We start from the raw sequence: 12,641 nt of genomic DNA, 5'->3' as shown, positions 1-12,641 counted from the left end.
CAAGCATTTCTGATTTTACGAGAGAGCCATTGCCGAATTAGTTCTACCAACTTGAAATTGTGATAAAAATTCATGATAATCAATACTTTTTCAAATAATTGATTTTCTATTGTATTATTATAGTTTATATTTCCTTATATTGTGCTACAATTAGTCAATTTCTAAAACTTGTGTGTAGACAAAAAAACTTGATCAAAATTTTATGTATCCTTACTATTTTACTTTCATTTGCGCAGTTACGATTTTCGTCATTCAATTAATTAACCTTGAATTAATGATTCCAGAAATATAAAGTTATTTCACCGCGTTATTTTCTTTTACATCTTATGTCTTACCCAATTTTAAATTCTAGTCTAGCAGGCCTCTTATGTAGCATTAGTTAATCTATCTTACAACTGCATTAAACACGGTATGTCCGTCTCGGTATATAAATCGTCACTAATTATATCATTATTTATAATGGCTGGATCGTAATAATTGTTAACTGACTATTACAAGTCTAAGATATTGAAATATTGAATACTGCATATAATGTATTTTCTATTTGTTATAAAAAAAAAGCTTTCAAAAATTAAAAAGATATTTCTAAAGAGCCATTCGGAGCTTAAACAACAAACTTACGCATTTACAATTTTTTATTGCTATTATGAGATGCAAGAATCTTCAATACGTGAGTATTAAATCATATACCGTATTATTATTTTCCATTAAATAGTTTCATATAAATATTACGAAGATGAGCTTGTGGATATTTATTATGATCAAAAGATTTATATATAAATTTCGAAATAATGCAATGGAACAATAACGCTTATAGAATTTTTTTACATTTTATCGTATCCACTCATAAAGTTATTTGTATTTTTTCAAATTGTAAGTTTTCGTATATTTTCTGACCTGAAAAAGAATTATTTTAAAGTTTTATTACAGCAAGTAAGTTAATTAATTTAAATAATTTTATTAGTATTCTATTTTCTTCCCTTTTATTTAGAAACAAATCTTCTACAAACTTTTCATATTTATATTTATTCATATTAAGTTTAAATTGCATTTTTAACCAATAAAGATAAAGTAAATATCCTTTAAAATTATTATACCAAATAAGTAATTGATATGTATCATACTCATATTAAGGTAAAAAATTTAAATAATTAATTTAAAAATTCGTAGGGAAATGTTTGTATTATAAAATAAGAAATTTTATTACACAATTTTTTTAATATTTAGCGTCTATAACATAGAAAAATAGTAAAAACATTTATCACGAGCAATTTACTTTTTAATATTTTTCATGAAAGATACTTTCATTAATCTATTTGTTTAAAATAATATCTACAACGGATTGTGAGTTTATAGAAATAATTATGGTTGCAGCAAATGATATTGTTTTTAAATTGAAAACAAAATTTGTACATCTAGTCCAATTTATGTTTATATTTAATTTGGATGAGATAATATGTGTTTCATATTTATACATTACATGCATGGTATTAAGTTTTTTTTTTTTTTTTTTTTTTTTTTTGTATTTTTCACTTACATTTTTGTTTATAATACAGTATTTTCAAAAACATTTCTGATAAAATTTAATTTAATCATTTTAAATTTATTGGTCTAAAATATACATCTCATATCTGTGAAAATTAAATATCTACAATAAAATAACAAAAAAATAAGCAGAGAAATTATTTTTATATTTTATTAAGATTAATACACATAAGAAAAAACTATTCCTGTTCCTAAAATTTCAATAATAGATAATTTGTAATCACGAATTTCGGTAATATATTTTCAAAATAAATATTAATTTTTTAATAAATTTGCATTTAATTTTGTATTATCATTTTAACATTTTTATTTAGTTAATATAACTGCCGAATTACATTCTAGTACTCGACGAATTATAACATTTAGCAAATATCAATTACCCCTCTTTTTTCTCAAAATTTATATTAAAAATGATAACAAATTTTATCATGATCTTAGAAATTCCACAAATAGAAATTATATTAAATCGAGAAAAGTTTTTATTTGAAATTTATCAATATACAATATATAAATAATATAATTTATAAATAAAGAACTTAGGGCCATTTAATCTCGACCATTATTTAAAATATTTATATAGTTATAATTTAGTATAAATGACATGAGTTTATATATTTCATGTAACTTTGAAAAAATAATTTATTTTTTTAAAAATAACATATACAATAGATGCTTTGAAATAATTTTTGCATTTCATTTTTAATTTTATACGTAATTAATATTTATTAATTTATTTTTAGTTTTTATTCAAATATACTTACCCAATTATAATAAAGTATAATACAATATTATTGAGTTTATCATACAGTAAGTCTAAACATTTCACATTCTAGTATTAAAACAGGTCAATGAATTAATCTGAGTTTGTATTTATATCTAATCACACCTATATATTTTTAAAATTTTTCTTAAATTCAAGTTGTGATTAAATTGTCAATATTGAACTTTAAGCATGTCAAATATTTATATAAAAGTATACATATGTATATATATATATATATTTGTATGTATGGAATTATAAATAAATTCGTGCTCAAACAATATATATATATATATATATATATATATATATATAGGTATTATCTTAATTGAAATAAAATAAAATTTATGAAATCAGTATTTTCCTTATTTTGTTGTGTTTTCAATTAATTTCAATGCCCATTTTATAGGTAATGAAAACTTGATCTTAAACAATTAAGTATAATTGATTTAAAAATTTTTTTTTGAAATGTACATTTAAAAGATTGTATATTAAATATATAAAATTAATAATATAAAATAATAGAAAATTAAAAAATATTTTATAAAACTTTATTAATTTTATTGCAGTAATTTTTAAATATTCACAGCCATTTTATAAGCTATTTATAAACTATTCTATTTCTATATAATTTGAATAAACTTATTGGAAATGTCTTTTTTAACAGTTGAACATAATTTAAACTAAATTTACATTTTTATATTTAATTGTTGATATATCGTATATAATGTCTACGAAACCATTGATTTACTATTAGCCAAAACTATTTGTATGTAGAATTATTATAGATTAGAATAAAGTTTATGAAAATGAGTGGTTTATTGTTCCTCGATGAAAGAAAAAGGTATCTTTGAATGCATATAAGTTAGATCAATTGTTACAGCAGATTAGCAGATAGAATAGTATTTAATATAATTTTACAATATATCACTCTTTAAAATGTTATCTATTAATTCATAATATTTTCAATTTCGTATTATTGGTTTTGTGGATATACAAAATTATTTATAGATAAATTTCTTGCATTGGTATAATCATTTCATATTTTGATACTGCCATTATCCGTTAAAGTTTTAAATAAATATATTAAAAAAAAAAAATATATCGGCTTTTCGAAAATTTCTGTTTCTCATACCACGGAAGATTCCAAAGCCCAGCAGCAAATAATCGATTAAAGTGAATAGGAGAACATTATTGGCTCCATTGGAAATGAGCAATCAATCACGTAGGCACTCATTCGGGTATTTAAAGTTAAACATTACCGAATGTGTAAAATATAAATATAGATTCAACGTACTTTTCCAACCAACATTATGTAACTCGTGTATTACATTAATTTATATCTACAAATCAATATGTTTGTATAAATAAAAAATTGTGTAGTTGTTAAAAAATTTTTAAAAATAGTTTGTATAAATAAAAAAAATGTATAGTCATTATTATAATGTAAAAAGTACAGATTACGTGAAAAATTGAGAAAAGAGATTTAAAAGCCTTATATAACTGTTTTGTTGAATTACAATAAAAGAACAATAAAATATATATAGATTCTTAAAAATAAAAATGGAATAATATTGAATTTTATGATTAAATTATCAAAGAGATATTCCCATTAGGTGTAAAATTCCAATTAAGATGATACCAATATAAATATATATCTATATTGAATAAAAATTATAATATTCAATTATGTGTCAAATTTATTATATCAAATTTCTTGTAATACAACATTAGAACTTTATTAATTCAAAACTTTCAAATAAGAAAACTTTTTTTTACATTTGATGTTTATTGTTAAAACGGCCATTTATAATTTCAAGTATATGAATATCTACTTCTCAATATTATGTTTTTTTTTTTTTTTTTTTTTTTTTTTTTTTTTTTTTTTTTTAATATGAAGAATGTGCAGTTATGAACGATTGAATTATATTAGGCATATGTTTATTCTTAAATTTATCTTCAAAAATAATTTCTTAATTTCTCATATTGCGTAAAACAGTTCCAATTTTCTCTAACACAATTATTCATTAATGCATTGCTACAATATTATTGGATCGGCATAACCTTTTTAGAAAATGTTTATATATTACTTCAATATTAGTTTGAAATAAACGTGCTCTTCGATATGTAGAGATTGAATATTGGTTAAAAAAAAAAAATAAATAAATAAATAAACAAGCTAACAAACATACAAACAAACAATCAAATAAAGAAAAAACGTAAGTAATGGAAATTCTTATGTAACGGTTAGTCGTGTAAATTAGTATTTGAATGTTCATAAATAAAAAAAAAGTCGCTTTGAAAAAAATTTGCCTTTAATTTCCGTAATCTTCGACAACTCTATTACTTTTTGTTTACAAAACGTCGTCTTCCTTGTTTATTTATAAAATATAAATATTCAAGGAAGAAGCTTGAAATTATTAAGAATTGTAATAAATAAAGACAATGTTCGCATAGTTATAAATTATCCTTCTATATTTTTTTCTTATGAAAATTTTACAAGATTTTAACGAAAAGTTATTCGAATAAATTACTTACTGTTAATAATTTATTGCTCCTATTGCAATATTTAAAAAATATTTCCTTATTCTCAATTTCTTATTGTCAATCTACTGAAATATTTAATAAACATTACTACATTTTTCATTTCTTATTGCTTAGTCTATATCTTATATACGCAATAGTGTGCATTAATTTTCATTAATTTTCAATTATTCATTGTACTTAAGAGTTACCATTTGTATGACAATTGTCGAAAATTACGATAAATTTTTGATCGAATGCAATGTTGTTAAACTTAATTTTTCTTTTTACTCGAGTGTCAATTTTATACGTATTAAAGATATATATTGCTTATTGTAACTATGTACTATATCATTTGCCGAGATTGTTTCAGAGGTCAAATACGAATGGATACAGTGACGAACAAAGAAATCACGATGCATACTCCTTATAATTAAAATAACATATCCTCTTTGCTTAGTAAAAAGCTTCGGTTCTTTAATTATCGTCGTTTTATTAGCGAAGAAAGCTATAACGAGTACAAAAAAAAAAAAAAAAAAAAAAAAAAAAAAAAAAAAACAAAAAAAAAACAAAAACAAAATAGAAACATCATTATATGACACTAAATATTGTCGGGATTAATATAATCGTTGCATAAAGTTAACCAAGTATGCCCGATGACAAGGCAGAATAATTATTTGCGCAGCTACCTATCTATCGCAATTAAATTCAACGAAAATTGCGGTGGTCGTAAGGCTCATAAATTCCACTCCCTCTCACTTCCCCTGAGCCCCCGCATCGATAATAATAATTTTGAATCGCCATTCTCATTCGTTTGTTTTGGCAGCCCTAAAAATTTAATAACTAAAAGTAAGTAACAACACGAGTGTATGCATGAACAAACGAAAGAATTGCAATCGATAAAGTATGCGGGGGGTGGCTTTTAGGGGGTGGAGAGTTTTTTTGACTTTACACGAAATGTACGTTGGCCCGATCGCCTTTTACGATGAATAGTCATTGAGTGTCACATTACGCCGTGAAATGCTTATATGCAAATCGTATATTTGTCCATCGGGGTAAAGATGAAGGGTCGAAGGGGGCTGTGGATCGTCGGGCAAGCGATGCAACCCATCACGAATTACCTCCAAAAACGAGTTCCACGCTCGTCCAAGTCGTCGTCATTTTTGAAATGTCCGCCTCGGGCACGTGGTCGGGGGCCCCGGCGGAAGCAGCCAACAAACGACTCGTCGTCGAGTCTCGATTCCAGTTCGCTGCCGTCACCGTCACCGTCACCGTCACCGTCCCCGTCACCGTCACCGTCCCCGTCACCGTCACCGTCCCCGTCACCGTCACCGTCCCCGTCACCGTCACCGTCCCCGTCACCGTCACCGTCCCCGTCACCGTCACCGTCCCCGTCACCGTCACCGTCCCCGTCACCGTCACCGTCCCCGTCACCGTCACCGTCCCCGTCACCGTCACCGTCCCCGTCACCGTCACCGTCCCCGTCACCGTCACCGTCCCCGTCACCGTCACCGTCCCCGTCACCGTCACCGTCCCCGTCACCGTCACCGTCGCCGCCGCCGCCGCCGCTGCCGCCGCCGCCGCCGCCGCCGCTGCTGTAGCTCTCTTCTCTCCCTCCCCCTGCCCTTCCCCCTCACATCCAGCCAAAGACCGTTCGCGCACCCACCTCCGTCTCCGCCCAGCCCCGCCAGCGTCAGAATACGGTGGCGCACACGAGGACGGGGATGCCGAGGAGAGTTTCTCGTCTTGCCGAGCGGCAACTGGCCGACTCGAGCTGCAGAAAAGCCGCAACCGAGGAGCGACCAGTGGTGCCGTGAGCCGCTGGCGGTCTGCAGCTGCACCAGTCTCGAGAGTAGTGTCGAGTGGGCCGAGCATCGTCGCGAGCAGTCGAGTCGCGAGTTGAGTCCTTCGGCTTGTGCTCTCTCGGTCACGCGAGACTGCCGTTGTGCTCGGTCGATCGATGATCGGTGGAGTCGACGGCAGATACGAGATAATCGTGGTAGAGGAGCACGGGGAGCCAGGGCTTGCGGGCCAGGGCCAGATTTTGAGGCGCGCGCGAGGCGGAGAGGCCGCGTCGACTCGGGGTCGGAATTAAATGTCAGACGCGGTCGTTCAACCCCGACTTCGCGGAGCACTTGGAAACCCTCGTCGGCGGACCGTGTTGCGCGTGCGGCATTACGCACACCCACGCGCACGTACTCGAGCAGTGTCGCTCTTAAGCGAGGAGCACCTGCGGCTATTTTTTGCGAGGCTCCGCGCGCTTCTTCGCCTCCGCAATGAAGCTCCTCGTGTTGTTGCTGTCGCTGCGGTAGAGAGGGACAGGGGAGTCAGCCCGCGACAAAGAGACAAGGCTACGCACTTTCGGATAAAGAAGGAAAAGCCTTGTTATGCTGCCAGAGGTAATGGATCTTCCGTAAAACGATGCCTTATTGTCTTGGTGCATTGGGAAGGATTGGGGTGGGGTTGTACGGGGAGGGAGGGGCTTGGTTTTTGACAATGAAGGCTCATTATTGAAAAGATGTGGCTTGAGTCATTGCTGCTATTTTGTCATCGGTTGTGGAATAATCTAGATCTTTGATAAATAATAGCCTCAACTTAGTGGTGTGCGTTAATAAATCAGTTCAGCGTTGGTTCATCAATTAAGTGATCATGTGAGTTACGCAGATCGTTGCTCGTATCTGGAAATGTGCTAAGTCTCGTCTAGTCAAAGTGAATACTAGTGTCAAAAGCCATTGAGCAAATTGTCGATTAATCTAGCACTTATGCATTATAAAGAATACACTGAATAACACATTATTTCATTGGATCAGGCAATATGTTACATTAATTTCAAAATACAGTTCCGTCTTATGGGAATGTAAGGTACTGTATAAAGACAGAATTTGTCCGTGCAAAGTTTTAGAATCATATAAATAGGAAATGGATGTTTTGACATTACTTTTGTAGTCCACAATCACTTTAATTACAAGCATATATTACACACACACATCATCATCATCATAAATGCATATGGATATGCACCGTCACGCACGCACACACACACACACACACACACACATATATATATATTTTTATAAATGTACCTATATATATGTGTATATATATATATATATATATATATATATATATATACTTACTTTATTTAGTCATATATGTTTAGACATTCTACACAAATCAGTTAACTTATTTAGTAGGATATCAATTATAAATTTATGTAAATATTATCTTTATAATACACAAATACAAAATACTTTTATGCTTAATATTAGTTAAGATTTAGAAGTAAAAAATTTGATTTCGATGACATATTTTACATTATACTGAATAATTGTATTAGATAGGCTATATTCTTAATCAAATGTTGCAACAAACAATGTTTATATTATAAAGATGTTCCTATTATTTATTATCTGTAAATATAAAAGTATGTTCAAGTGTATTTGTTTAAGTTTATGAAAATGACAAGAGAAAACTTTTTTACAGGATATTTAGTATCTGGATATACGAGTAAGCGGTAGTTCAAATTTGAACTAATATAATTGTGGAAGCCTACATGGATACAGTTCAACAGGCTGAGATTTCGATAGTGCATTGTAGGGCTTTGGTTACTCTATTTTCTTATGTTAGATTTAATGGAGCATTGTCGTTAGAAACGTGATAAGTCAGGCAAGGATCAAAGGACGTACAAGAATATTCAACCATATTGTATGCTATACAACAAAAAAAGATGTTAAGAGCATTTGATCTAGGTTGTTCCATCTTTATTGGATGTGTATATTGTAAAATAGAAATTAATTAATATTACATATAAAACCACGATGAAAAAAGCTGCAAATGCAGCTATTAGGATCAATTCCTTACATATGAATAAAGGAAAAGTAAAAGCTATGGATGGTATAAATAAGGTATGCACGACGCACAAAAATTTTATCTTAAATTTATTTATATACGCATAACAAAAAATTGGTCATTACATTCGTTTAATTAATGTTTTGATAATATTAATAAATATGAAATGTAATTGGTTCAAAATTTATTTTAATTGAATGAAATATTTGATATTTTAATAAGTGCGTATAGTAAATTTTGACAAATCAAATACTGAATTATATTGCGTGTGCATAATGTAATTGATAATGTATCGAATGATCTCAATTTCCATTATGTTTGCGAAATAGCTTATGCCATCATCTAATGGTGGATACAAAAACACCGAAATGTATACAACGGAATTTGAAATCAATGAAACTCCACCTAGCGCCCGTACTTTATTAACGAAAGGTTATATACAAGATGAAATTAACTCGTTCTCAGGTATTTACAGTTATCTTAAACATACCAAGCTCTTATATTTTAGGTGTAAAATTAACAAATCAACATTTTACTTATTTTCTGTAGGTGCAACGGTATCGACACGTGGGCGTTTTATGACAGAACAAGAAAAAGTACGTTGTCCGCACGAGCGTCCTCTTTATTTATACATACATGGGCATTCGAAACATAATATTGATTGTAAGAAGACATTATTAATAATTAAAATTTTTTTTGAAAAATTCATCATATATTTAAATAAATGTCAATTTTACAGTGGCTGTTAAAAAAATTAATGATATCATTAAGACCGAACACAGAAGTTCTTTAAATAGGCCGAGTCGATTTACAAATGCACCTCCACCATTAATGAGCTTACATTCAGGAGTTCCATCTGTGGTAAGGCGATTCTATGATTATTCAATTTTATTAGCTTTAATAATGCACTGGGAGAATGTTGCGAATTAAAAATTAATTTTCATCGATACTATTTAATATTAAAACTTCTCTCAGTGTTCGTATAAAGAAAAAATTCTTACTCAAGTGCATTCGATACAGGAAAAAATTTGTGTTGGTATTGAAAATGCACCGCAAGGTTTCGATTTACGCGGTCGCATTATTGGCGCAGGTGGTGCAAATTTATTATACATTAGAGGTGAAACAGGTGCTACAGTTACATTAAGAGGACGTGGTTCTCAATTTGTTGATCCAGCCTTAGGATCTGAATCTCCAGAACCCCTTCATTTATGTATAGAGTAAGTTACCGAACTTTCTTACGCGTTGTTTTGTATCCATAAATTCATTATCATTACTCACTAATAGCTCGACTATTTGGCCTCTTTTAAGATTAGTAAACACTTTATCTATTACAGACATCCAAATCACGTTGCGTTACAAAACGCAAAGCAATTAGCTATTAATTTAATTCAAACTATGCAGTCAGAATTACAGTCGTATATTCAACAACAACCTCCACCAGTTCAATCCCAACAAGTGATACAACAACCTTCTATTCAGCAAATACAACAAGGTTTAAAATTAGTTTAAGAATTAAATTTATTATTCAGCTTTAAATATTTATCTACTAATTTATTTTAGCCCAATTTCAAACTATGAATCTAGGTACATTAGGTCAGCCAAATGTTGTAACAATTCATCAAGGTAAAGACCAATCTGTTTTTATTAACAATGTATGCAAATATTTATACATTAATAAATTACAATACAATACCTATCGTTTTTTCAGATATGATACAACATCCTCAAAGTAGCGTAGTTAGCCTGCCAGCTACTATACTTACAGCCACGGTCGCCGGCGCACCAGGACCAGGACCAGGACCACTTCCTCCGTCTGGTGTTCATGTACCAGCTCCTGCAGGCCCACTGCCACCTTCAGATCAGCCACAAGTATATAGATTTAGTTTTCATAATTTTTTATTAGAATGAAGAATTAATTTTCTATATGTGTAACTGTAAATGTAACAGGCATTTTAGGGACTAATAGAGTTTAAAATCATTAATTATTAAAAAAATTATTCCTTTCACAAATCGATTTCGATATATTTAATTTTCATTAATGTTTAGAAATGACATTCTTAATGAAATTCTTAATGAAATTCCCAATGAAATTCTTAATGAAATTCTTAATGAAATTAAGAACCCAAACGTTTAATTTTATTTGAAATTTTATTGTAACAATGTGTGTAGGAAATACAAACTTTTGTCCCACCACCAACGGTCGGCCAAGTTCAATTAATTGGACCACCACCAGGAATGAATCAAGTTCAATATCAGATACATCCTGGTCAGCCACTACAGATTCAAGGAATGCCACCGCCTGGATCACAAAATTCCCCTCAACCAATGACCCAAATGTACGTAATGAGTCAGCCACCGCCACAAAATTTCATGAGCAGTAGTGCATCCATCAATGGTGCTGTCTCTTATGTGTATTCTCAACCAAGGCCAACTACCCCATCCCAGAATATCATCGAAACTGTCAATGTCAATTTGCAACAGCCACCGCCTTCTGGTAAATATGATTAATTACCCTTTGCACAAATTCAATTTGAATGTTGACACTTAAGTAATTCATCGAGACAGTTTAATGTTAAACCATGATTACCCCGTAAACGACTACGTAATCTAATGATTAAACTCTTTTTAATTGACCGAAACAAGGTGTTTTTATTTCGAATTAAAAGTTGCCCATTCATACATATGGCAAAGCTTTTTTAACATTTAATGCTTGTCGAGCAATTCTCAAAAAATGTTTTTTCCTCGCATTTTAGGCCCAATGAATATGAATCAACAACCGCCACCACCCCCTCCATCGTTGTTACATCTACACTTCCCACCCCCGTTTCCGCCAAATCAACCACCGCCACCCATTTCGCAAACGTATCAGATCCAGTACCAACCAGTGCAGACGACCGTGGCTCAGGGTCAAGCGCAGTTTGTTATTCAACACGGTGAACACGGCGCACCGCCTCAGCAACTCCAGCAGAACCACGAACCGCCGCCTCAGGGAATGGCGCCCCCACCGCCGCCGCCACCCCCACAGCACATGGCCCCGCAGTTCGAGGGTCAGCCACCCCCGCCGCAAATGCAAATGCATGCACCACCGCCTGTATCGCAAGGCTACATGGTGCCGACGTCTCAAGCCATGTCGGAGCACAATCAGCAACCACCTCTGCCACCTGGAAGCGAGATGCAGCATCCTCAGGAAGGTCCGTCTAACTTTCAAACTCGTTAATCAAGCCGTGAAATTATCTTTCTCAGCCATTTCGATGCAAAGCATATCGATAAACTGTCCCTACCCTTTTAATTAGCGCGTATGATAAGTTTCCCTGTAATATGCCTTTGAACATATTTTCCTGTGCGATTTTATCTTTAATGTTAAACTATAGTCGTTTTACAAAATTATGTAGACTTGTTATTCTTAAGGTGAGGCTTAGGTGAGCTCGTTTATATGTTAATATTGCTATTATAAGCTTTGTAATCAATTGAAGTTTATTTGGTATTTAATTTTAGGTCCAGTCGATCAAGGAATGCCACCTCAGCCAGTTCCTCCACCTCAAATGGTTCCTCCGCCATCTGTCAATCAAATTCAACATTCCATGAATATAATAACGAGTGTTCCACCACCATCTCATCCACCGCCACAAGCAGCTCCATGGCTCTATCAAGGCCAACCATTGCCACAACCACCACAAGGTCAAATGCAGGTAAATATTTTTAATTATTATGTGTGTTATTAGTTTTGAATTATCTTCATAATTTGCACATTGCAACTTATTCTCTGAAATAGGCGTGATTCTTGATTTTTGAAATTTAAAAAAATAAAAATATAGTTTGTTACAAATTTGAATTTGGAACATATGAATTGAATTAATTTATCATTCTGTACATGAAAAAAGTTAAAACTTGAATCGTTTATTTATTACGTATTGAATCAAGTTCTTGTTGATAGTTTTTTTTTTTTTTTTTTTTTTTTTTTTTT

General features: G+C 31.9%; 1 protein-coding gene across 3 annotated transcripts in view; it reads left to right on the top strand.

Annotated features, from left to right (window-relative positions):
• The first annotated feature begins 6,874 nt into the window (after positions 1-6,874).
• LOC105364198 (extensin) overlaps positions 6,875-12,641 on the top strand; it is a 14,627-nt gene continuing 8,860 nt past the window's right edge. For all 3 annotated transcript variants that reach the window (XM_011502081.1, XM_011502080.1, XM_011502082.1), the window contains exons 1-12: positions 6,875-7,227; positions 8,312-8,733; positions 9,007-9,142; positions 9,227-9,340; positions 9,417-9,538; positions 9,698-9,894; positions 10,012-10,169; positions 10,238-10,300; positions 10,386-10,546; positions 10,847-11,171; positions 11,431-11,868; positions 12,173-12,366. In XM_011502081.1, the coding sequence (XP_011500383.1) occupies positions 8,647-8,733; positions 9,007-9,142; positions 9,227-9,340; positions 9,417-9,538; positions 9,698-9,894; positions 10,012-10,169; positions 10,238-10,300; positions 10,386-10,546; positions 10,847-11,171; positions 11,431-11,868; positions 12,173-12,366 (1,995 nt within the window). In that variant the 5' untranslated portion in view covers positions 6,875-7,227; positions 8,312-8,646. The remainder of the gene's footprint in view (positions 7,228-8,311; positions 8,734-9,006; positions 9,143-9,226; positions 9,341-9,416; positions 9,539-9,697; positions 9,895-10,011; positions 10,170-10,237; positions 10,301-10,385; positions 10,547-10,846; positions 11,172-11,430; positions 11,869-12,172; positions 12,367-12,641) is intronic.

Source organism: Ceratosolen solmsi, unplaced genomic scaffold (assembly GCF_000503995.2).
Source record: "Ceratosolen solmsi marchali unplaced genomic scaffold, CerSol_1.0 scaffold43, whole genome shotgun sequence".
NCBI lineage: Eukaryota > Metazoa > Arthropoda > Insecta > Hymenoptera > Agaonidae > Ceratosolen > Ceratosolen solmsi.
The sequence above is the reverse complement of the archived record's forward strand: the minus strand, read 5'-3'. Positions and strand labels throughout refer to the sequence as shown.